Source organism: Daldinia decipiens, assembly GCF_022478715.1.
Source record: "Daldinia decipiens strain CBS 113046 unplaced genomic scaffold F4813scaffold_18, whole genome shotgun sequence".
In the NCBI taxonomy this organism is placed as follows: domain Eukaryota; kingdom Fungi; phylum Ascomycota; class Sordariomycetes; order Xylariales; family Hypoxylaceae; genus Daldinia; species Daldinia decipiens.
Window position 1 is genome coordinate 174,444 of NW_026054561.1, and position 23,314 is coordinate 197,757.

Consider the following 23,314-nt stretch of genomic DNA (forward strand, 5'->3'; position numbering starts at 1 on the left):
GAAGTAAATGTACGATAATGCATGATAACCAAGGTACCAAGGTACTGCGTCTTATGTCTACACGCCAGGGGGCCCAGAGAGCTACACTAAAAAAGTAAAGCTACCGGCTGAGGGGGACTAATCAAGCTAAGAATTTACAACCAACAGGGGTTCCTGTGCTTTATCGATAGGCTAGTTAAGGCTCATTTTAGGGGTTCTCATTATCCGCTAACCTTGTCCCAATTTTGTAAGTGGGACGTCATCAAAACCGGTTCCAAGAACATAAAAGTTTGAGTCTCCTGAGCATGAGAATCCCATGCTTCGTAAACAAAGACCCCGCCCAGATTACGAAGCATCGTTATATGTAAGTCACAGACCTTTCCCCCCCTACCACTAATACCCAAACTTGGTTTTAGGAGATGAGCATCATACCTCTTACTATGTAATCCGTACATAGTAATAACCTCCTACCCTCCTGACAACACAACCATATCTGTGAGATTAGAGATATCTCGATCTAAAATGTTATATATCTGAGCAGTCTAGATAGAGCCGGGGCTAGGCAAGCTCAGAGGTAGATACTTAGTATAACTACCTAAAGTTATGTATCACGGTCCAATAGTAGTGTTGGGATAGACCTTATACTAGGTACACTTGACATAGACACATGTTGTAAGTCAATACAATATTTTAAACAGGTATTTTAACCCGATATTTTCTATGAACCTCCTATAGAAGTTAAACGTTGTTAGAATATCTCGAACAAGATGTTATCTCTGGGTTTTATTTGGCTATTTCTTTCGAGTATCAATTTCCGGCTCTTCATATGGGAACAGAAAGAACTAGCCAAATATCTACGATATCTTAGTCAAACATATATAGGTACCTATATAAAACCCATATAAATGTATAACTATTATGGTATGCCTCGTTCAAATAAGGCTCGAAGGCACTCGCGAGAAGTAGCAAAGATGCTACATCTCCGCCTAACATCAAATGAGAAGATAGGGAGTTGTACATGCAATGACAAGTCACCAGACTTATCTCACCAGTCCTTATTAAAATTAAAATAACTGTCGGTTTAAATAATTCAAACAGCCGAGTCACTGACTCACCAAGCTCTAGAAAAGACTTATGGCGATTAGGCCAGGCTCATAGAAGACGTACCGGCATATAAGAGAAAAATCCATCTCAGTGTATATAAACGCTAGTTCTTGAATCATAGAGGATAACATATATACAGCTATCTGTGAAAAATTTCGTTGGATGCCATCAGAAATCACAAAATAGCCGCCGTTAGCATTAACACGGCAACAACTATACCGACCTATTATGTGTATCTCGTTCGTACCACGGCAGATACGTAGGTAGGTAGATATCCTCAATACACTTGATCGCTCGTACGATTTTCCTTCACCAGCACGAACTTCGCATCCTCGCGCATTTCGGCCTTACGCTCGCAGGGCGCGAACATGCGAAACCCCCAACGACAACACTGTAGCTAGATAACATCATCTATTTGGGTTACATGTTGAAGTTGTAGTGCAATGAAAGAGGCTTACACAGAGACGCTGCTGCGACGCCGTATCATAACCTCAACCATATGCGATACCGGCCTCCTGCCTACAAGAGATAACTGCTTGCACAGTTTAGGTTTCCTTTCCATTCGCATACACGTTGATAAACCGGCAGTATTGATCTGTATGCTGCATAGGCTTAGCAGACAGGTATTGCCATTATATACACGTTGTCCTACATTATACAAGCTTGCCCCGTCCAAGAACGAGGACAGTTGCAATAGTATTATCGATCGAGGTCCTGCTAGCATATGCGTATAGGTGATTGGAGGACGTATTGACTCATCTATCACGACGGTCTCACAGCCCAGCTGTGCCTTTCAAGTGCAGGTACGCAGCGCAACGACGTATTATAATTTGTTATGTTGTCGATCTCGACCAAACAGTGGAGATAATAGTTGAGCCATGTCTGACGCCTTATCGACGACACGGGATTCGGGTGTGGAGAATCCACCTTGAATAATATCTTACATTGTAGTCCAACAACAATAAGGATATAACCCGGGAATTGCCCCTCGGGTATAGGCTAAGGTAAGTAACCCTATGTAGATGACCTGTGTGCATAGAACGATGTCTCGAGGATACCTATCAACAACTACAACGACTCTCATGTCCATTCTCAAGACGATACTGTTGTTAGTGGTTGACTTCGGCAGTAGTAAAATAGTTCAGAGATACTAGAGTTATGATAACACTTTATTTCGGCAAGAACTTTGGCTTACTAGTGATATTAAGAACCTCTCATCTGATATAAAACCCCCGTCGTGTCTTACCTTTATTGTAGAGATCCTGACTAGTTTCCTCAACTCAAGTCACAGCAAGCTCACCGATACTCCCATCAACTGGAAACCGTTTTGATTAGACACCCCCTTTCACCTACACTTTTTATCATCACTTTGCAAACCAAGCCTCTCGAGGTGCTTTAGAGTCCAAAATGGCCAACATATCTCCCCAAACTGTCGAAGAGAGAATTGGCAAGTTCGGCAAACTATGGATGATCGACGACCTTATCCGCGAGCGAGGAACAGACGACGAGCAAGTTCCGATTCTTGGATATCCTCGGTACGACCATAGTGCTGCTGAATATGAGTACTTCACGGGCAAAGACCTTGATCGTATGGTTGATAGTGCTTGTCGAGCTCTAGTACGATCTGGCCTTGGGGTAAACGCGGGAAAGACAGTAGCGCTTTTTGCGCCTTCTGACTTGTCTTTCGCCGTCACGTTTTTCGCCCTGTTCCGCTTGGGATGGAAGGTCCTGACTTTGTCGATTCGCCTGAATCCGCCAGCATGTCTCCATCTACTCCACCAAGCCGGGTGCGACACTATACTTTACGGAACGACTGCTCGTATCGATTCGGTTATGGCCGAGATCAGGGAGGCCCGTCAAGACCTCGCGTTCATCAAAATGCTAGCTAGGGCAGATTTCGACAGGCACGAAGCTTCTCCAGGACCTTTTTTGCGGGATACCCCTATCAAGGAGATGGAACATGTCCAGGTGACACTCATGATGCATTCATCGGGATCCACTGGCCTCCCCAAGCTATTGTTTCTATCTCATCGGAGTCTTTTGGCATCTATGGTCTCGGGAACTGGTCTCAAGGCGTTCAACCCTTTGCCCTGGTATCACCTACATGGTCTGATAACTTCCATACAAGCCATGTGGATGCGTAAGACGGCTCACTTGTTTAATGCGCACTTGCCGTTAACAGCATACAATCTGATTTCAGCTCTCGAGTCGGTTCAGCCTGAGATTTGCCATACGGTCCCCTATACGCTGAAGTTAATAGCAGAGAGGCAGGATGGAATAGATGTCCTGAAGAGGTGCCGTTTTGTGACATCAGCCGGGGCTAGGACTCCGGACGAACTTGGAAATCGAATAGTCGAGCAGGGTGTAAAGCTTGGTCTCATATTTGGGTTGTTCGTCTCCCCCACAATTGCATATAATGTTATCAGGCTAACCTGCCTCAAGAACTGAAGTCGGCCATATAGGTGATTCCATCCATCGTGAACCCGGCGATGATTCTTGGAATTATATCCGGCCATATGCCAACTTGCGCGAGCACATGGCCTTCAAGAAGTTCGACGATGGTACATACGAGATTATATATCTGAACACTCATCCTGCACTCATGACTACTAATTCGAATGACCCGCCTGGCTCTTTTCGCTCAGGCGACCTCTTCGTTCCTCACCCTACTATGAATTGGGCCTGGAAGTACGTTGCCCGTGCCGATGATAGGGTGACTCTCCTAAGCGGAGAAAAGATTCTTCCATTGGGCATGGAGGGCACTGTTCGTGAGAGTCCACTTGTGCGAGATGCCCTAATGGTCGGTAATGATCGCCTCGTGCCTGGCCTTTTGGTGTTTCGCTCTACAGCCGCCGCTGGTTTATCAGACAGTGAGGTTATCGAGGCCATTCAACCCTATATAGACAGAGCAAACAACATCGCCGACGAGTTTGCGCGTATCACTTCCGACATGATAGTCCCGCTCGCTGCTGATATTGAATATCCCGTTACCGACAAAAACAATATTATCCGTGCTGCCGCATATGCTCGTTTCGAAAATGTAATCAAGGGCCTATACACAGGAGACAGGGATACCACCAACGGGCGGGATCGCAAAAACCTGGCGCTCAATATTGGGCAACTTGAACAGCTCATACTAGGACTCTTCCGCGAGCAGGCAGGCATCGAAGTGCCAGACATCGAAGCTGATCTCTTTGGCGCGGGAGTAGATAGTCTACGCGCTGCTCAGATACGCAGATTACTGCAACGAGACCTCGATCTTGGCGGACATTCGTTACGTACTAACGTCGTCTACGATGCAGGGTCTGTAGCAAGGCTCGCCCGGTTCCTCTATGCAATGCGCACCGGCGAGGAACCTGAGAATGCACGTCCAAATGACGACGATGAAATAGTGAAGATGCAGAAGATCATTGCCGATTATAGTAAATTTCAAATGTGGTCACCAGGGAGTCTGCCGGCACCTAAAAGAGATGTTGTGGTAAGCCTTTCCCATGAACCCCTCCCCTTTCTTCGCCCCTTTCCTTCGGTATCTGTAGGTAACAGAAGAATATAGATTCTCACCGGCGCAACCGGTGCCCTCGGCGCGCACTTACTCAAGCAGCTCCTCGACGACCCCAAGGTAGAGCGTGTCGTCTGCCTTGTACGGGGTAGCGACGCCTTAGCTCGTATCACGGAGTCCATGAAGATTCGGAAACTCGACGCGCATGTGAGCAACAATACGAAACTGACAGCTCTAACAACAAGCAAACTGGGCGCTCCAAATCTTGGCCTGTCGCCAGAAAGCTACTCAGACCTGCAGCAGTCGGCTACGCTTATCATCCACGCAGCATGGCCGGTAAACTTCAACGTGTCTCTCACGAGCATGATCCCTCACATAGCTGGACTGCACAATCTTCTAGATTTGTCATTAAGAGTTCCATTCAACAGTCCCGCGCGTCTCCTATTCGCAAGCAGCATCTCGACCGCGTTCCAAATGCCCACGCCCGCCAACGTCCCTGAAGGGCCCTTGTCATCCCTCAGCTTCGCAGCACCGACAGGGTATGCGCGCTCGAAACTCATAGGCGAGCGTATCTGCGCGGCCGCCGCAGCGTGCGGGGGTGCGGTTGGCGTCTTACGCATAGGTCAAATCTCAGCCGATACTGTCAACGGAATCTGGAACGATAAAGAGGCTATCCCAATCCTGGTCCGGAGTGCGACAGAGGTTCGTGCGCTACCTCGTCTCGAGGGAGATCACGACATTTGTGATTGGATGCCGGTGGACACGGTGGCTCATGCGTGTCTGCAGCTTGCCGAGAAGCTCGATGCAAACACGAACAAACCGTCATTCTATAATATTAAACCACCGCATAAGTTTTCTTGGAACGAAGGTTTCTTGCCGGCACTGCGGAAGGCAGGTTTGCAGTTTGAGGATGTTGGTCTCGGGGAGTGGCTAGCAAAGTTGCGCTCTCGAGCTGCAGACCTAGGACCAGCTGCTGAAGTAAAACTGCCTGCTGTTAAGCTCGCCGACTACTACGAGGATACCTACAACGGCTTGGGTGTTGGCTTAGGTCCTGGGTTGGAATTTGATATACAAAAGGCTTGTTGTGATAGTAGTGCTCTCCGCCTGTGTCCAAACGTCTTAGACGCCGATCTCGTGCCAAAAATGTTGTGGCATTGGTTGGGCGGCACTACTACAAATAAACAATAGTGAAGAGATAGTATTGCAAGGGGCTGAGTAGTTATATCCCGCTAGATATTATGCAGAATGAAGCGATGTGAATAAATTAGGGGGTATCAATTAGGCGATCTCTCCTCAGGCTATTGACACTATGTATGGCAGGTTGAATATATACCTAGGTGCTCATAAGACTCATGACGCGTTATACAAAAGTAAGGACGACCTAGCTTTAATATAGGTAGTTCTGTAATTCAGAAGAGGCTCTTAATCCAGGCCTAAACTCCGGTAAGTTCCAATGGGAGAATAATCATTACAATAACCTCATCATATCGGCATCAGAACCCATAACACCTAATCATGACTCGTCACCAATCCGGCTACCAACCCTCATCATTTATACCTACTCGCCTCGGCTCCGGTAGTTACCCATCTTCTCGATGGAACTCATGATGCCGCTCCGCATAGCTGTGCCACTACCGGGGCGTGGCAGACCCCCCTGAGATCCGCCATTCCTACTCCGGTCATGAGCAATGCCACCAATCCTACTCTCTGTCGGTTTCTTTACCGACCCAGGAGCTCTGAGACCCGACGGCCGGCTGCCGATGCTGTTGCGGAAATTCTCAGGGCGAGCGTGCGGAGTCTTGGTAACAGTCGGCTGTGACGGTGGCGGCCGCGGCGGTTCCGCCTGGACAAAAGTCTGCATGGACATCAGTTCTTCGGCTAAGATGACAAGCTCGCCCTTCTCGACGCGCTCCTTTTCGAGGAGCTGGCGGAGCTCATGATTATCCATCTTAATGCTGTCGATGACGGCTTCAAGTTTCTCGATCTCGGCGCCCATTTCCTTGATCTGCGCCGAGTTCCTGATAGCCTGGACCTTGCGTTCCTCGTCTGCGAGGGTTTGATCGGGATCAACCCTGTTCATGGCGACGTCTTGGTCGAGTCTTAGTTTCTCGTTCTCCTCGGCAAGCCCCTCGATTCTAGACTCGAGCTCATGGACCTTCTTTTCCCAGCGGCTCTCATAGCTCTTCTTCAAGGCCGCAACCTTGGCCTCATGTTTGCTTTTGTAAAGCACGTGTAATTCGCGAGCTACACGCTCAACGGCGATTTCGACCTCGCGAGATCCGGTATTCCTAGTCTTATCGGGAGACTTGTTACCACTCTCCGCTTCTGAAGTGGCCTTGCCAGCGCGCATGCCTGCCATTTTACTCTCTGCCTCTTGCGCCATAATCTCGGCAGCCTCGCGTCGTTTCTCACTCTCATCTAACTTGGACTCGAGTTCCTCGCGCTCTCGCTGGCTCTTTACAATTTCTTCTTTAACCTTGCGGAGTACAGTCTCCATCTCCCGGCTGCGCGCCTCCCAATTCTCCCTCTCCTCGGTCATCGCTTCCTTCATCGCCCTTTCTTCGCGAACCTGTTCCATGCTTTCGCCCACCCGTTTTTCAGCATCACCCACCGCCGTCTTAAGAGCCAAAACTTCGGCTTCTTTACCGCTAAGGGAAGCCTTAAGGCTACTAATTTCAGAGAGGAATCCCGACTTGAGCGACTCTAATTCTCTGGGTGTTACGGTAGGTATACTACGGGGCGTGGGAAGAGGTGGGATATCGAAGTCGAGCAAGTTAGACTGTTGGCGCTGAGGCGTTGCGGCAATAGAATGCCTCGGGTTTCTGTCGAATGATTGACTCCGGTTCGGTGTCTGTTGTACATATCTGGACGAAAAGCCACCCATCTGCTCTGTAAAGTCCATGAGGAGATTGGTGGTGTTTCCAGATTCGTGCATCGTAGGAGGCCGAGGGGTCCTTAAAGGTGATGGTTCCGGCTTACTTCGCATGGCGAGGGGCGTAGAACCCGTGTTGGCGAACTTGGTAGGACTATGTCCAATTCTTGCGAACATAGTCATATTTGGCACCGCGGAGAAATTACTCAATGTGCTGATCATGGTATCGTCTGGACCCAAGGATTCATTGCCAACTGGCTGATCGCCAATTGACGTAGACGAAGTATCGACTTCGTTATCTTCGCCATCATCAAGCGTGGTATCATCGTCTTCAAAAATCTTGATAGCTGTTGCTAAACCCTCGTTTCGAAGAAGCGCTTCATCAATGGATAAATGATGTTCCTTAACTTGATGTTTCTGGGTCTCCGGGATTGGGGTTGGGGATGGGCTGCTATTGATTTTAACTGGGAAACGTTTCTCTGGGGATATCTTTCTTGGGCTCTTAGCAGCCGCGAGTTTTCTAGGTGTAGGGGACTCCTCCTCGGCAGTGTTCTCTTTCGAGATTAAAATCTTCAAAGGGGAAAGTTCCGTGCCGGACAATATTCTAGAATGGCGCGACTTGGAAGGTGAAAAGTTTTCATGGCTTTGGCCGACCTTATCTTTCTCCTCGTGCGCTTGGGATGCGAGGACAGGGCTCGAGCCGCCAGTATCGCTAGCGACGTGTTCGCTACTCATCTTGGGGGTATGCGAGCTGATGTTGTATATATTAACTTGACGGTTAGTTGGAGGCGTTGTAAAATTCAGCACACCGGTACTAGAAAGACAAAGCGGTGAAGCCATCCAGGCTCAATAAAAAGCGCTAGTAGTTGCTGTCAAGACAGTTAAGAGGGTTGTGAAGGAATAATGGAGACGAGTAGTTACTCTAGATGTATCTTGAATCTTGAATCTACAGTTTAACGCATAGCATATGTACATACATACATAGCTCAAGAGCGGAGGAGGGCGGAGGGTGCCGGAAATTGGTTTCTTTTAGTTGTGCCCAATTTAATTGATTTCCATAAATGTTTGTTCATTTCTGGTTGACGGAGAAACGGTAGCACCTGTGCGCAGGTGCGTCAGGGCATCCACATACGTAATCCCTGCACCAATGCTCAATTTAGGGCTTAGCGTCATCCCTTGTACCACGTGAGGTAAGGAGATGAGAGATAAAGACTGATAAGGGGAAGCAGGAGGGTCCTGGTCATCGTCCCTACCATTGGTAATATTAATGCTGTGCAACATTGCCAACATCCAACCAGCCGACTAGTACACCCCTTTTTCTTTAGTCAAATAAAATCAATTTCAACTCATCTCCTAATCCCAGATACCTCCTAACCTAGTGACATGCATGTGTATCCATACTATGTATCCATCCATACCACTAGGTTAATAAACTGTTTATTTCATACATAGGAAATTTTAATAGTCCAATGAGACATGCAATGAAACATGCAACGAGACGAACAAATGGCACTGTGGCGGGTAATTCTCCCACGTCTTGAAAAAATTAAGACGGTATTCTAATTCTCTCTCTCTCTCTCTCTCTCTCAGAGTGGTCTAACGCGTGTGACTCGGGATCACATCTCTTCGGAGGCGCCCGTTCGAATCGGGCCAGTGTCGCGCATAATCTTTTTAATACCTATCCAATATATATCACCTTTCCTACCTACCAATCCCCAATGATATCCTTCCGTACCTAGGTGGGTATATATATCACCCAATACCCAATACCTAATATCAAATATCCTCTTATATCCTCCCCACAACATAAAATAGATGCTCGCTCTATCGTGACAAATTACTTGAGTCTACCTCGTTCTACGTCTTCGATGTGGCCGCTCCTCTGGCTCTTCAGCATCATCGTCGCCGTCGTCCAGGGTCCTCCGTATCGACGCTCTGTCGAGGAAGTCCAAATCCTTTAACTCTTGTAACTTCCAATAGACCCACCAGAATCTACAGCGCGTGGCTGGTTAGGACGGCTTAATCGAGACGATAGTCAAAGGTTCGGGTATAACTTACGACTTTCCACTGTTCGTTAGTTCATCGATCAACCACAATGCTACCGGTTCACGAGCTGGTCGAGATAAGTCGTAGAATTGCGGGTCCTTATAAATGCTTCTGGTGACATAACCTCGTATAATCCCCCTTACGGTGTTATGATTACAGGTTATCTCGTTCCACTCCCCCCAGCGCCTTATGGGATTTCTGATCCTTGGCGTGTCCCGACTAGATATCAGTAAGTGAAAATGCTGGAAATTGCGCGCCCTTATTTCTCTAATAAGGTCTAGAAAAGGGCTCTGTCTGTTTCTCGGAAGTTTGTCGAACCCGTCAATCACCAGGTACGTCTCGCCCGGTTCGACCCGCTCATTTGGCACAGGGAATTTTTCGCGACCCAGATCGTCTATAATTCTCAGGAGGACATTACGAAGTTCTAAATTGGTAGGATGCCTTGCAGGATGAAATTCTGTACACGTAGTATATAGTTCCCGAAGAGCTGGGTATACGGTCTTGGGTGGGCAGAGTTGATCAATAACTGTACGACAAAATGCGCTGAAGTCGTGGTGGACAGGCGTCGGCTCTTTCTCAAACACGTCATGTGTAGCGCAGAAGAAGTAGGCGAGAGAGTCTCGGGACCGGCCAGGGGCCTCTAAACGACAATTTTGTCTTGTACTGTCTATGACCGAGGTGCAGAAGATTGTCTTGCCAAACCCTCCTGTAAATGTATACGATTAATAACACCGATTTAAGGGGAACACAACAAAACTACCTGGGCACCTAGACATACCAGTACCTGTCAACCACACGAACGAAGAACTGTCCGTCTCCCAAAAGTTCGGGAGGTTTGTGACTGATTGGTGAAATGGGGTTATTTTGTCCTGAACATCAGAGTTGTCATTAAGAAATTGGGTTTGATCGAGAGGAGAAAGCCAACGGTGGATGTTTATCCGCTCGACGTTGTCTAGATTCTCGTATACTGCAGGCCTAAGTTAGATTTATCCCAAGTTTGTTTTCTCGAACTACTTACTGGTACCCTCGCGCTGCTCACTCGGCTCCAGTAATCCTTTCAGCCAGAGAGCAATATCATCGCGAGTCTCACACGTAAGATGATTCAGTGGCATGTGAGGTATCTCGTTTCCTACGGATTTTGGAAACAACACATAATGGACGGGACCTCTGTTTTCGTATTTCTCCCCGACCCAACGCAAAAGCTGGCCCCAATTAGGGTCATCTAAACCTCCGCCTGCTCCAACTGCGTGGATAAAACATGCCATGTTAGCCTTCGGGGCTTCCTACGCAACTATATCATCCAGACAAACACTGGAGAGAATTTACAGGAATAAGGATCATCCCACTTACTGCCATATGTTAGCTGCTGTGGGTGGACTTAGAGAAAAGAAAAGAATGACACAGTATTGGAAACCCCAGGATTACTCATACATACCCGACTACACGAAGAGGAAAAAACCATGTCAGTTAGTTTCAACTTTCCTAAAGAATATTGGAGGGAACAATGCAATTCTGCTTACTATCAGATGTTAGTTGGTGTGAATGAATTATTAAACGAAGGGCCAATCAGGTATTTATTCGACGTACCACAAAATGGTTCTAGTAGAAACTAGATTCACGAGAGCCTCCTGGACTGCTTCGTCTTGGATCACGTCCTAATGGGACAAGAAAAACGGCCCGTCAGCTTCCAAAACCTGATTTTTATATGGGTAGTGGAGCGTATTCTCTGACGAGCTCTGTAGGATACCGTCAAGAGCGAGTAATGGCTTATTTAACTCACTGTAATATGTTAACTTGGTACTTTACGCAACAATAATTATTCATAGCACCCTTGAAAATCAACGTCTAGGATAGATCCAACATACCCTGATAATTTCGTGCAGACAAAACGATATTTTCGGGATCCTTCCAGTGGCCATGAGGATGGAAAACGCCGTCAAAAGATTTTCGTTGGAATGACGCTAGCTCATACTCATCTGACCTCCCGACAGGAGGGATCCCGCAATGCTTTTCAAGTAGGTCATCATAATTAGTAGTCAACAGCATCGCACCATTCCGGTGAAGTTGTCTCAGGCTGTCAAGAATACTTCTGTCGACAGTGATGTCGTATAAAGAGTGGAATTGATGTTTGAGCCAACCCGCAAAAAGGTCGGGACGCTTAGTAAAAAGCCCCTCCAACCTGTTTATGGCTTCGAATTGGTCCTGCTTTGTCCGATCCGGGATATTCAGTAATTCTCTCGCTCGGTCGATGTCGCGTCTATGTCGATCGGCGATTTGCTTAGCTTGGTCTTCGACATATTGGAATCCATTCTCGATTAGACCACCCCACTATGTAGAAGACGACAAAGGTTAGATCTTTCTTTCAGTAGGGGATTTTTCATAGCGTTGGGTAGGTCTTTTACGTTATGCACCCTGGGAGGCTCTAGTCAAAGCCCAGTCACAATTATGACACGATGTGAAGAAAACAAATTTGGGTTACATACTCCCATACGTCTTCTCTCGGTGCTAGGGACCGCGTGTAGAGTTACTCCAGATCCAACACATATTACTAGCCTCCCAACTTTTAATTCTTGTTGAAGTTTACGTATAGCTTCTGCTTGTCTCCTGTTGGCTTCTTTTTCCCTCTCAAGTTGATCAGGATCGACGACATTTGGTGTCTGGCTTGGCTGAGGTGCTGGTTGCGGTGCCGGAGCCGGAGCTAGTGTCGAAGCTGGTGCTGGAGTTGGTTGTGGTGCCGGTTGTACAGTTGGTGAACTGGGTGTGGCGGGTGTTGCAGGCGTTGAAGGCGTCGCAGGCGTTGAAGGCGTCGCAGGCGTCGAGGGTGTTCCTATCGGCTGCTGCGGCGTACTTGATTCCACAGGCCCCGGTCCTACCGTCTGTCCTGGGGTCGCCATAGTCTAGATGTGTTACTTTAGGTGTTCTCGTAAATGTGTGCGTAGGTAGGTATTCTTCAAGTTCTACAATTGGGGGCAACAATAGGTTGTTGAATTGCGTTTAGCATAAGCTGCTTAAACCATATATTCAACAAAGAAAATAGATAATATATTTGAATTACAATCCATGAAAATGAAAACGGTTCTATATGAAAATTGGTTATGTAAAGTGAAAGAGAAAGATACCGGAAACGGGCGTTACACAAGCGACAAGTAGGCACCTACATACATACCAGGCTAGGTACCTGTGTGGTTTAGTAAACAATACTATGCATTGTCATGTTTTATAATTTATTCTACATCTTCTCATCGATGTACATACATTGGTAGTCTGTAACGGGGGAAAATAAACTATAAAAAAAGCCCCAACTTAAAGCCGAGCCCTGGCGTGATAGCTTCATCTTTAATTTATGTCGCATTAACAATTAGGTAAATCCTTTAGCACTAAGATGTCATTGTCAAATATTGCGCATCAATGGTTTCATGGTCAGCGTACGGGCGAACTTTACTTTAGCAAGAACTTATGTACCATTTTGTACTCCCATTTATTATATACCAGAAGACGGTATCACTCAGGAGCTTCTGACGAAGCATCAGGTGCAGATTAGATAGATTCATTTGCTACCTACCTAGGTAGGCTCCTTGTAGGTAATAATGTGACTTTGTACGTGCGGGAACGTACTACTTGGGTACACGCACTTACATGTAGACATCGTACCTAATGTAAGTAGGTTACATACAGGCACTTCGTAACTTGAAGCCATCTCTTAAAGTACATACATACATACCTAGGTACCTACATAGGTAATAGTAATTAGTAGAAACTCTATAATTCCCAGATACCTACTATTAAAAGCAACTCCTTCCCCTTCCCCTTCCCCTGTACAATTCTCCGTCTCTACAAAGTAACACCAGCACTAATATTCGACCTACCTACAAGAAAACCGCCTATTCTTAGTAGATCATATTACTACAAATCAGTATTCTCCACGACACCCAAAGGCCTGCAAATCGTGTCGAGTCGGAACAACCTAACCGGGACAGCCTTCTCCTTAACCACACACTGAAATACGCCTCTAAATCAACAATCAAGTTCGCAACTCCCCTATAAATACACAATGGCACCGTCGGAAACTATACCGTTATTACCCACGGAGGAGTTTACAGTTGAGGCCAAGCCACGAAATCCTAGCACCTTGAAAATGTGTTATTGGGTCCCGGCTGCATTTCTCTGTTTCAGCTCGGTCTTTAGTTTCCTATTAATATTTACTATAACCCTACTTCATCCGCTGTTACCACGAGTCACCGGCCTTGTGACGGATATTCCCTATTCGACACTTTGTAAAACATATTTCGGGGCTTTGGTTCTGATCTTTGGACTCGGTTGTGGAATGGAATCGCTTGCATACGTCTGGTGGCTTCTGATGAGACTATTGACGAGGGACGATTCCGGCGGTCAAAAGTTCGAATTTCCCGTACTTGAGTTCTATGCAGCCATGTTCTTTGCCATTACTGTGGGGTTGTCGAGGGCTTTTGGCATCGATAGACATGTCAAGCCGATAGAGGAAGGGAAAGAATCCGTCACTACGTAGGAAGCTCATCGGCTTCATACCCAGAGTATAGCTCGCTATCCACCTACATATGTACTTACCTACTACCTAGCACGCAATATTTACATGCGAATATTACTATCATAAGTTTCTCTAATCCGTTTCCTTTAGTCATAATGCGCCTCGTATAGACCTTGCAGTCCTCAGTGATAGCCTTAATAATGACACCCGCCGGAAGCAGGAACGGCCGATCTGAATACTTGGTAGCTCTATGTAGGTAATTTTCTCTTTCCTAGAATCATACTTTTATCGCCCTGTGGTGACTTCTTTGGCTCGGTGAGCAATGTTTGGTTCGTACCTTACGTACATATATATGGGTGCTGGGTGTTCTTGTTTATTGTAAATCTATCACGCTTGAAACCCCCTTAGCCGGGAAGGGGGTGATGATGATGATGAATTTATTAATGTTGGGTAGGCGTACAAACTACATATCTAATGAGGTAGCTTACACAAGAGGCCACTCACCTCTACGAGTAACACAATATAAGTATTTCCCATGTTTTACATCATCTCTAGAAGTGCAGTCTTCAAGATCTTAAGAGTAACCTGCTGTGCAGCGTGTCGAGCCTAATTTACTTATCACGACCAGCGTCTAGATCAGGCCAAGACTCCCTAAATAAGAAGATTTAAGCATAGGTAATGACTAAATATAAAACTCGGGTATTTATGGGATCTCCCTTTTTCGAACCCGCGACTTTACGCACCTGTAAAAGATAAAGCTCGAATCGAGCCACCTAGCTTCTTAGTAGCATAGTTAAAAATTCCAAAGTGATAGCCCATGAAATATGCCCAGTCGGTATACATCGTGTAAGGTTCCCCTAATTGGGTGAACTTTTGCCCGTCTATACTGTATGAGAAATTGGCCGCGTAACTACCGCTCGCTCGAGCGTCCAGCGACGCCCGAAGCCAAATTGTCTTATATTTAGGGATATCTGTTGTTGTTGCTACTATATCCCCGAGGTCAGTCGTATTCCATGCATATTCTTCTTGTGTGATGTTGTGCACCACGGATAATGTGTACTTGGATCCATCATAATGGATACCAATATAAGCAGTGCGATTCCGGAAAGCTGCAAGGCCAAATCGGTCACCATCGGCCATATTAGTAAAATCAACTTGAAGAGTGCCGACGGGGAACTCTCCATGAATGCGATGGGTTAGGGTGTTACGCGCTGCGTACAAGTCGTCCGTCACAGTCGCAGTGGATAAAGTCACCCCGCCATTGCCAGCCTTGTACTTTGTCTCATCAGGATTATGATTCCATTCCCAGTCTGGACCTAGGGTGCTGTCATCGAAAGCGTCAGTACAAGCCCATTTTTGTACTGCTTTGACAGGAAGTGGTGTCAGATAAGATGAACCCCATCCACCAGACTCGTCGGCAACAAAAAAGGGGAAGCCATCTTCCCCTCACTTTACTGGAGCCAGAACAGGTATACGGCCATTTGGATATTCCCATGTGAAAGACATGTAGTACCAGTCACCTGTTGACGCCTGAATGAGACTTCCTTGATACGGAGCTCCGCCATTGGGTACTGGAGATTTAATACCGTTAACTAGTATCTTGCTTTCATAGGGGCCCCAGGGGGTTTCGGATTTCCATATATAGGTAATATCGCCTGGATGATCGTCAAGAATGTAGTAGAGCCCATCCTATTCATACATACGATTTCCTTCGATTCCACCCTTCCCTACATCAGAGGCACTGAAGACGTGTTTGGTCTCTACTTGGCTGAGTCCGTCTTTAGATAGCTGGGCTATAGACACGTCACTAGAGCCGTATACGACATACATGGTGTCATCATTGTCGATAAGAAGGCCACAGTCATAGTAGCATGTGCCACCTGGAAGCACAGCCGCGCGGGTCCATGGTCCGGTGACGTCCTTGGCGGTATAAATGTAAGTGTACCAGAAGTCAACACAGTCAATCCAGTACCAAAGCCCGGTACTCTTACGAAACCGCATCGTGGACGCCCATGTTCCACCCCTATATGCATGACCATTCGTCAAATTATACTTCTCGCCGAAATCGAGACTGGGCACAGAGTGACCGATAAGTTCCCAGTTGACGAGATCACCAGATCTTAAGATCGGAGCACCTGGACTGTAATGCATATTGGAGGCAGAGAAGTAATATAATCCGTCTGGACCAACAGAGTGTCTCCCGTCTTCATGTTGATCATCTAGGGGCCCTTCATACACAAAGAGGATATGTATCTAGGTTCAAAAAGGATAACTAAATAATAATATTCTCTTGACAATGAATATTTACTAATATTGCTTATTAATTAGACCTTTACGTCTTCTTTATGAAGTGCTACTTTTATATTTCGTTCAATCGTCATGTTGTGGCGTGCTCGTACGTACTAAACCGTACGATACATTTTTCAATGCAACTCTCTGCTAAAGGAGGATGTTCTACCGAGGTCGCATTGCGATTAGTTCTATAATTCTAGGAACTGCCATATAGTTTCCACAACTAAGCAACTACCTACCTAGGCAATTAGTACAGGGCTGTCAGAATGTACTTGAATGTCATCTTGTTAGAATAGAACCAGAGACTTTACTAGGTCACGACATATGAAGCTATACAGGGAAAGGCACATGAAATTGCATATATTATTTACTCAACCCTTTCTTTACACCAATTGTGTCAAGCAAGTACGCATGGTTTATATTTAGGTAAGTAGGTATTTAATGAATTAACAATTCAATTGATTTACTGTTCAACTTCTATATTCACAGTTGAAGGCTAATAATTGACACACTTCATACTACCTACTATAAATTCAGAAAATTATGATGAAGACTATATTAAGCGATTAATCACTTCTGTGATCAAGTCTATTTGGTTTTTATGTACAATACAGGAATTACTATGGTTCGTAGACGAGGTCTATTCTGTGGAAAATGAGGGCAGCTTCGTTGCTATCTATGATCCCTACGAAGAGTAATCCCAGCAAACCAATGAGGGGAATGGGTACCTACCTACCTATTATAAAGATCAGCACTCAAGGAAGAAAAGACGTTTAATAGGTAGATTCCGCCACGTTATCCACGTTATCCACGTTATCCACGTTATCAAGCTCGCAGAGAAAACAGCTAAGATTAGGTAGTTCAGGTACCTAACCTTAGGTACACACTATGGAAGGCTTAAACTTACCAGGACAGGGATGCCGGGGTAAATTTACAGGTCGGGTTTTGAAATCGTGGGGACCCCCAGAAACACTTGAACCAATGGCATCAAGAGCGGCATAGTAGCCCCCGGAATTTGCACCCAAGAGCCTGTAATTCGGCGAAATATTGTACCTGGGTACTTTAGCTCCTTCGCCTAAACACCAATGCCTGCAGTCGCCTTGGTTCATCTCTTATCTCCTTCTACTCCTTCTACTTACGAGGCTCTCGCCTCAATTGATTCGGCGCTGATCCGTAGCTGGATAATTCTGCATTTGAGTGGCCGGAAGAATTACTTGGAAGCACTAGGGAATTTTTCCCGAGCCTACTTTGGCTGGTTTTCTAATCATCGCATTCGTAGCTTCGCCTCGTGGCCTCCCACTTGCGACCTCAATAGGTACTTTCAGCTTTCTAATAGTGGAGGCTTGTATATATCTATGATTCTATCTTCTCGAACCTCAAGATGTCTCTTGCGATATCTTATAAGGCCGCATGAGTTGACCTATTCATAATTCGCCGACAACTCCGGACAAAACACCTACGGTACCTAGATATCATTCTACTAATGCGGCGCTGATGCTCATTGTTTTCATACGATAAGTTCCCCGACCGAACGTAAGCTCAAGGACACGCCTGTCATGAAGAGCCTGTCGCCCGAGACGATCCCGATATTCAGCCGTTCATAGTATTAATATCGTTGGTCATTCGGATCAATTAAATCACTCCCCAAGCCTAGAGATCTACCTTTGTTAACGCGGGGACGTCGTCTATTAGGGCAGTATGGCGACAGTCCAACAGCTGCACCAGGCTCCTACGCCAGCCTGCCCGCTTAACAATGCCGGCGCATCCATCTCAACCGTAGAAATAGATATAGAGCGAAACTTGCGACCGAGAGCTATGAAGGGGTCTAAGACTACGAGCGGACTGCAAAAAGGCGATACTAGAACGGCGGTTATCATCTATGGCCCCGGCCAGGATCGCATAGTATCAGTTTTCGCAGACGTCTTAGGGAAACCGTATCGAATGGCCGACAGCTTTCAGGGCATAACTTCTATAGAGCAAGAATTGGTACTTGGAATATCACTGGGAAGCGCCAAGATTGATATTTCTTCGCGAAATCGAGATGCGGTGGTTGCGATTAATGCTCACTGCGTCAATCTCGGGATGCCTCCGGACACTTATATATCTGCGCAGTGCGACTACGAGTTCTTATATCCCGAAGCATCATTCTCACGTCGAGACCTAGCCCGCTTTATTTCCTTCACCCTCGGTCAGATTAACCACCATGACGCATTAATGTCAAAGCCGCGCACTTATTTCATTTCGACCACATTTCCTGATGTTCGGGCAGCCCTTCCTAACATAGATATTCTCACGGTTGGTGCCGACGCTGTAGAACTACGTGTCGACCTTCTCAAAGAACCTTTAAATGATGGTACTTTTGCGCCGATACCTAGTCTGAGTTACGTTGGGGAACAAGTTATGCTGTTGCGCCAGAGGACCGAATTGCCCATTATTTTCACGACAAGATGTACGCAGGAGAACGGTCGGTTTCCGATGGATAAGCCCGACTTGTATTACGAATACCTCTTCCGGGCTATCCAGTGGGGTGTTGAGTATATCGACGTCGAGCTTTGGCTTCCGGAACATATTCGTCGGAGGCTGTACGAAAAACGCGGGAGCAGCCGTATTATGTCTGCGTTCCATGACTTTTCTGGCACATTCAAATGGCCTTCAGCCCAGGCAGAGTCCATCTTCCTTGAGTCTCGAAAATATGCCGATATCATAAAAATGATATCAATAATAAACGATCACAATGAAAATTTCGAGTTGGAATACTTCCGCTCGAAAATTCGAGGCGAATATCCAGACTCGCCCCCCCTTTCAGCCGTCAATATGGGCGAAACTGGTCAGTTCTCGAGAACTCTAAACAAGGTCTTCACACCCATCACTCACCCTCTTCTTCCGATAATTGCTGCGCCAGGTCAGATGAGTGCTGCTGAGATTAATGCCGCACTGTCATTGCTTGGCCAACTTCCAAAGAAGAGTCTCTACGGAATTAGTAGTCCATTCTCCCGTATCGCGACTCCGCACGCGCCCTTCTACGAGAAGTGTTTCAACGAGCTTGGCTTACCACACCAATTTGCTGTTGTCGAAAGACACCTTAAGGGACCTACCTGTGTGGAGGCGTTGTGCAATCAAAAATCCTTCGGCGGGGCATATTTGAGTCCGCCAGTATCTCTAGCAAGTCTCATGTACGAGAGCTCTTTCTTTGCGGGGCTTAATAATGGGTTGGGCCCATCACTTACTGAAGCTGCTCGTACGATTGGTATGGTTGATACCATCGTCGTTCAGTCTCGATCGTCTCCACCATCCTCAGCACCCCCTGCCACTCCTTCAGGCTCTGACCGGAGTGTTGACACGTCCCTAAATTTTGGCATCGGCAATTGTAACGGGTTGCCACTAAGCTCGACACTAATCTTTGACAACGCAAATTGGCGTGGCATCGTCAGTACTCTGACGCGTGATCTTGCGCCCTCGGCTTACTCTGGTCGTGCGGCAGTTGTCCTAGCAGCGAACTCCGACGACGCAGCGTCAGCTATGTACGCATTGAAAGCGCTTCGAATTGGTAAGGTATATACTGTTGGTTTCAAAACACCCCCTAGTCTAGCCCGCGGCCTCGAAGTCGAGCCCTTCAACAGTTTAGAGAGTCTCCAAAGAGCGAGGATGGTGCGTGATAAGGCCAGCCCTTTCGTAATCATCTCTGCTCTGGGACCCGAGAAATCTAATATCGTCGGGATGCTTGTGCGTGTGTTTGGAGGCTCAAGAGGCTCATCCACGCAGATTCGCAAGGTCTTCCTGGACCTGGCCGATGGACCGAGGAAGGGAGACCCAAGTGCGGTTGCTGAACAGAGTGGCTTCGCCGCGTACGGTGTAGCAGATACGACAGCATTCACAACCGTAGAAACTCTTAGGTTGCTCGTCGGCCAAAATGTGCCCTACAGCTTTGTGCGGCTTGCGGGCGGTCAAGGAATGTTTTAAAAGAATCATATATATATACCCCGGGGAGAGTTGGTAGGATATTAGATGCATAGTGCTTAGGATTCAATATATGCAGATTACCGGCGAACTGTGTATGATGCGATCAGATGTAATTCTTCTGAACTCTGGGCCAGCTAGTTGTGGGCATATCTCGGAGACCTATTCAGAAATTTTTCTATATAGGCGTCTTCTCCAGAGTATACTACCAGTATACTACCCGCACCCTTTCTTCATCCCGTTTCTCTGTATTTACAAGTTCAAGTGAACTGGAGATTCTTCCGAGAACGCAGTCCCGACGTACGGAACCAAGGGGCTACGAAACCATCCGTTAAGGATATTCGGTGTAGCATGCCTGGGCATTCTCGTAATTGGGCAGGCTTATCTAAGGCCGAGAAGTACTATGCTCGTATTGCTTAACCTACGCTTATACTTGTTTAGGTAGGTAGGTACGGTGATTCATCGATACCGAACTAAAGCGCCAGACGAGTATAGAAACCTTGGAGTGCACATATGTAACCACATACTCTTTTGGAGATGCCATTGAACCCCCACGCCCCTTGTCTCCCGTTCTACGTCTACGTACAACCCTACTCCTTCCGTTAGGTGTTGATGCCGAAGTGCTAGAGTCAATCCACACTATAGCAGCTCGGAGTTTTTACCAAAGCCTGGAGGTAATTTTCGTGAATGCCGAATTTGCGTTAGAACCCGGACAATTCTCCGGGTGGCTGCTGAAATGAGTAGTCAAGCCCAGTGCAGCGAAGTGAGAAATTTGATAAATCGAGATGCAAAAGCTGAGTAATGGACGCTTATGCTATGCGGTTAAGACCGGCTTATTGCAGATACACTCAGACTAATATAATCTCATACGATGCTCCAGTGGGCTTGATATATAGCCTACGGGTACCTGAGTCGGCGCATAGGATGATAGGGGGTTTTAAAGATACTGCAGACTTTTTATAGGGGTCCGGCAGGGTACTTCGTATGTTTCGTATATTATACCCGCATGCGGTATAAGTCGTTCAATTAAAAGAGCCTGAATATCAGGATATATAGTCGAGATGACACTCGAGGAGCCGAAGCTGCATGCAGCCAGCCATAATAAAAGGGTTACCCACATCGTCTCGATGTGGAGAGAATTTGATGCTTCACGGCATCTATCCCGAGTCCGAGTTCGTGATAAAGGTGTGTTGGGACGTGTTTATGTCCTATCATTTTCATCATTTTCACGAGAAAATAAGGGTATCGTTCGACTTCTGACATGTGTGATGCAGGTGCAACATGTCAATATTGCACCTCAGTACCAGCCAGCAGGCTATTCAGGGACCGGATCTGTCACTAACCTAAATGGCTGTGGCCGGGGAACTGGGCATTACATATCCTAAAGCAAGGGGCTGCTCTAGTGTGGTGTACCTAGACATAAATCTTGTTCCTTGCAATGAAAAAACTTGGCTCACATTACGAGCCGATGCGACTTTAAGTCAGGTATACTCGAGCGTCGCTTTCATACGTGCGGATGTGCTAGGTATTAGTAATATAAGTTGTTGGGAAGATATTATTAGGATAACTGGATTAGTTCCGTGCATCCTCAACCCAATATAAATTTATGTATAAATATAAATATAAATATAAATATCGGTTCTTATATGTATGTGCGTTCTGGATATTATTAGGAACTTTAGGTAAGGTACCTAGGTACCTACCTAGGTAAGGTAAAGTAAAGGAGATACCCGCCTATCTTTTAACGGACATACATAAACAAGGTACACTACCTATGTATAGGTACCTAGGTAAACATCCGTTCTTATTTCCAAATTCGAATAACCTCGTTAAGTACTTAAAATACATATATTAGGTAATCAATATTTTAGACTAATGGTATAAAAGAGGGGCATAGTGGACTCGGGTCTTCGAGCGGCGAGCATTAACCCGGTCCGGCTTCTACAGCAACCTTAAAAATCTTTAAACCTACTATTATTTACTGAACGTTTATCTTCTAAACTTCACAACACCCCTGCTTTGCCAACTCTCGGAATACATACCCGCGCCTTCTTCCGAGATGAGTCTTAAGAGGCCTCGACTCAAACAAGAAATAAGACATTCGGTATATAGTATCACACGTGTCATTGTTACGATCGTGAACCACACAATCTACGATCTAGATACGCGCAGTACCAGTGACGTGGAACTGCATCTTACGAGATGCCCTCGAAAACCCTGTACAAGCCTACGTGATGGCAGAATCTTAAAACATGGACCGGATTGGCCCTATAATTTACTTATAATATACCTACGATCGGCCTTGCAACATCAAACGCGCCTAGATGTGATATATCGACCCACTGTCATCTATTCGGGTACTCCCATATCTTTAAACCGTCCCAACTCTTGATATAGATGCATGATTACTGGGTCCTGCCGGTTAGCACCGCCCATCCCACGCTGTCGGTATCCGCCTCGAGCAGGGCATCAATTCCCCAGACCCAATGGAGCTATTGTAAATACTATGAGGAGCCGTTCGGACTCGGTTCAAGTATCAGCAAGACAACACACCAAGCGCCATCATCTCCGAATGGGCGTTTTGAGTTCACGTCATCAGGAACCCGGTTAGACATACCCAGTTCAAACGAATGAATGCCTACCTAGGGTCCGTTACAATTTTAGCTACGTTCTAATATCTCGGGGTGGGTCTCACGGGGCCATCATCATCGGTGCCCGGGACAATGACATCCAATCCGACAGAGAAAGATACATACTTGGATGCTCCGGTACGTCACAACCGGCCTAGAGGAATCATAGCCTCTCGAGAGTTCACTCGGTGTCCTGATGTCTCGAAACAGTAGGCTAGCTAAACTTGGAGCACTAGTAGAGACTACATGTGTAGTTATTCGCGGGGAAGTTGTCAAGATCCAGAGCTTATGCGCCTATATGTGCCTTGGAAGCCACATACACTTACACGACACTAACCGCAAACGCACAGATATGGATAATGTAAGAGGTCGTGTGCCTGCATATTTGCCTCCAACTATTTACCTAGCTATTCGTAGAATGGAGTAGTTCC

At 46.5% G+C, this 23,314-nt stretch overlaps 7 protein-coding genes across 7 annotated transcripts; 3 read left to right on the top strand and 4 right to left on the bottom strand.

Annotated features, from left to right (window-relative positions):
• The first annotated feature begins 1,958 nt into the window (after positions 1-1,958).
• Positions 1,959-5,900, top strand: F4813DRAFT_360723 (acetyl-CoA synthetase-like protein). Its single transcript, XM_049243442.1, has 3 exons — positions 1,959-3,473; positions 3,526-4,561; positions 4,637-5,900. The coding sequence occupies exons 1-3, from the start codon at positions 2,491-2,493 to the stop codon at positions 5,768-5,770; spliced, it is 3,153 nt and encodes a 1,050-aa protein (XP_049099190.1). The 5' UTR covers positions 1,959-2,490; the 3' UTR covers positions 5,771-5,900.
• Positions 5,839-8,521, bottom strand: F4813DRAFT_360725 (central kinetochore-associated-domain-containing protein). The gene is made up of 2 exons (XM_049243443.1): positions 8,376-8,521; positions 5,839-8,323 (listed from the first exon to the last, which is right to left on the bottom strand). Exon 2 carries the CDS (start codon positions 8,292-8,294, stop codon positions 6,141-6,143), a length of 2,154 nt encoding a protein of 717 aa, XP_049099191.1. The 5' UTR covers positions 8,295-8,323; positions 8,376-8,521; the 3' UTR covers positions 5,839-6,140.
• A 286-nt stretch (positions 8,522-8,807) lies between these two features.
• F4813DRAFT_83135 (uncharacterized protein) lies at positions 8,808-11,699 on the bottom strand. Its single transcript, XM_049248945.1, has 5 exons — positions 11,366-11,699; positions 10,519-10,743; positions 10,279-10,467; positions 9,513-10,206; positions 8,808-9,446 (listed from the first exon to the last, which is right to left on the bottom strand). The coding sequence occupies exons 1-5, from the start codon at positions 11,544-11,546 to the stop codon at positions 9,302-9,304; spliced, it is 1,434 nt and encodes a 477-aa protein (XP_049099192.1). The 5' UTR covers positions 11,547-11,699; the 3' UTR covers positions 8,808-9,301.
• F4813DRAFT_360742 (uncharacterized protein) lies at positions 11,366-12,481 on the bottom strand. Its single transcript, XM_049243444.1, has 2 exons — positions 11,984-12,481; positions 11,366-11,912 (listed from the first exon to the last, which is right to left on the bottom strand). The coding sequence occupies exons 1-2, from the start codon at positions 12,392-12,394 to the stop codon at positions 11,904-11,906; spliced, it is 420 nt and encodes a 139-aa protein (XP_049099193.1). The 5' UTR covers positions 12,395-12,481; the 3' UTR covers positions 11,366-11,903.
• An 862-nt stretch (positions 12,482-13,343) lies between these two features.
• Positions 13,344-14,103, top strand: F4813DRAFT_360745 (uncharacterized protein). The gene has a single exon (XM_049243445.1). It carries the CDS (start codon positions 13,552-13,554, stop codon positions 14,023-14,025), a length of 474 nt encoding a protein of 157 aa, XP_049099194.1. The 5' UTR covers positions 13,344-13,551; the 3' UTR covers positions 14,026-14,103.
• Positions 14,104-14,702: 599 nt separating this feature from the next.
• Positions 14,703-16,181, bottom strand: F4813DRAFT_396457 (glycoside hydrolase family 43 protein). The gene is made up of 3 exons (XM_049247825.1): positions 15,736-16,181; positions 15,480-15,693; positions 14,703-15,449 (listed from the first exon to the last, which is right to left on the bottom strand). Exons 1-3 carry the CDS (start codon positions 16,153-16,155, stop codon positions 14,740-14,742), a joined length of 1,344 nt encoding a protein of 447 aa, XP_049099195.1. The 5' UTR covers positions 16,156-16,181; the 3' UTR covers positions 14,703-14,739.
• Positions 16,182-17,409: 1,228 nt separating this feature from the next.
• On the top strand, positions 17,410-20,486 carry F4813DRAFT_360748 (aldolase). The gene has a single exon (XM_049243446.1). The coding sequence runs from the start codon at positions 17,995-17,997 to the stop codon at positions 20,254-20,256; it is 2,262 nt and encodes a 753-aa protein (XP_049099196.1). The 5' UTR covers positions 17,410-17,994; the 3' UTR covers positions 20,257-20,486.
• The last annotated feature ends 2,828 nt before the right edge of the window (positions 20,487-23,314 follow it).

What these genes read in the sequence shown, in the direction of transcription:
- F4813DRAFT_360723 (XM_049243442.1), top strand. Translation starts at nt 2,491, where the DNA reads ATGGCCAACATATCTCCCCAAACTGTCGAAGAGAGAATTGGCAAGTTC. An exon ending in CTTGGTCTCATATTTGGGTT is followed by an intron (nt 3,474 to 3,525) that starts GTTCGTCTCCCC and finishes ACCTGCCTCAAG; the next exon opens with AACTGAAGTCGGCCATATAG. An exon ending in CACCTAAAAGAGATGTTGTG is followed by an intron (nt 4,562 to 4,636) that starts GTAAGCCTTTCC and finishes AGAAGAATATAG; the next exon opens with ATTCTCACCGGCGCAACCGG.
- F4813DRAFT_360725 (XM_049243443.1), bottom strand. Translation starts at nt 8,294, where the DNA reads ATGGCTTCACCGCTTTGTCTTTCTAGTACCGGTGTGCTGAATTTTACA.
- F4813DRAFT_83135 (XM_049248945.1), bottom strand. Translation starts at nt 11,546, where the DNA reads ATGCTGTTGACTACTAATTATGATGACCTACTTGAAAAGCATTGCGGG. An exon ending in TGAGCAGCGCGAGGGTACCA is followed by an intron (nt 10,468 to 10,518) that starts GTAAGTAGTTCG and finishes TTAGGCCTGCAG; the next exon opens with TATACGAGAATCTAGACAAC. An exon ending in CTAACGAACAGTGGAAAGTC is followed by an intron (nt 9,447 to 9,512) that starts GTAAGTTATACC and finishes CACGCGCTGTAG; the next exon opens with ATTCTGGTGGGTCTATTGGA.
- F4813DRAFT_360742 (XM_049243444.1), bottom strand. Translation starts at nt 12,394, where the DNA reads ATGGCGACCCCAGGACAGACGGTAGGACCGGGGCCTGTGGAATCAAGT.
- F4813DRAFT_360745 (XM_049243445.1), top strand. Translation starts at nt 13,552, where the DNA reads ATGGCACCGTCGGAAACTATACCGTTATTACCCACGGAGGAGTTTACA.
- F4813DRAFT_396457 (XM_049247825.1), bottom strand. Translation starts at nt 16,155, where the DNA reads ATGCATTACAGTCCAGGTGCTCCGATCTTAAGATCTGGTGATCTCGTC. An exon ending in ACGTCTTCAGTGCCTCTGAT is followed by an intron (nt 15,694 to 15,735) that starts GTAGGGAAGGGT and finishes ATGTATGAATAG; the next exon opens with GATGGGCTCTACTACATTCT. An exon ending in ATGGGAATATCCAAATGGCC is followed by an intron (nt 15,450 to 15,479) that starts GTATACCTGTTC and finishes CAGTAAAGTGAG; the next exon opens with GGGAAGATGGCTTCCCCTTT.
- F4813DRAFT_360748 (XM_049243446.1), top strand. Translation starts at nt 17,995, where the DNA reads ATGGCGACAGTCCAACAGCTGCACCAGGCTCCTACGCCAGCCTGCCCG.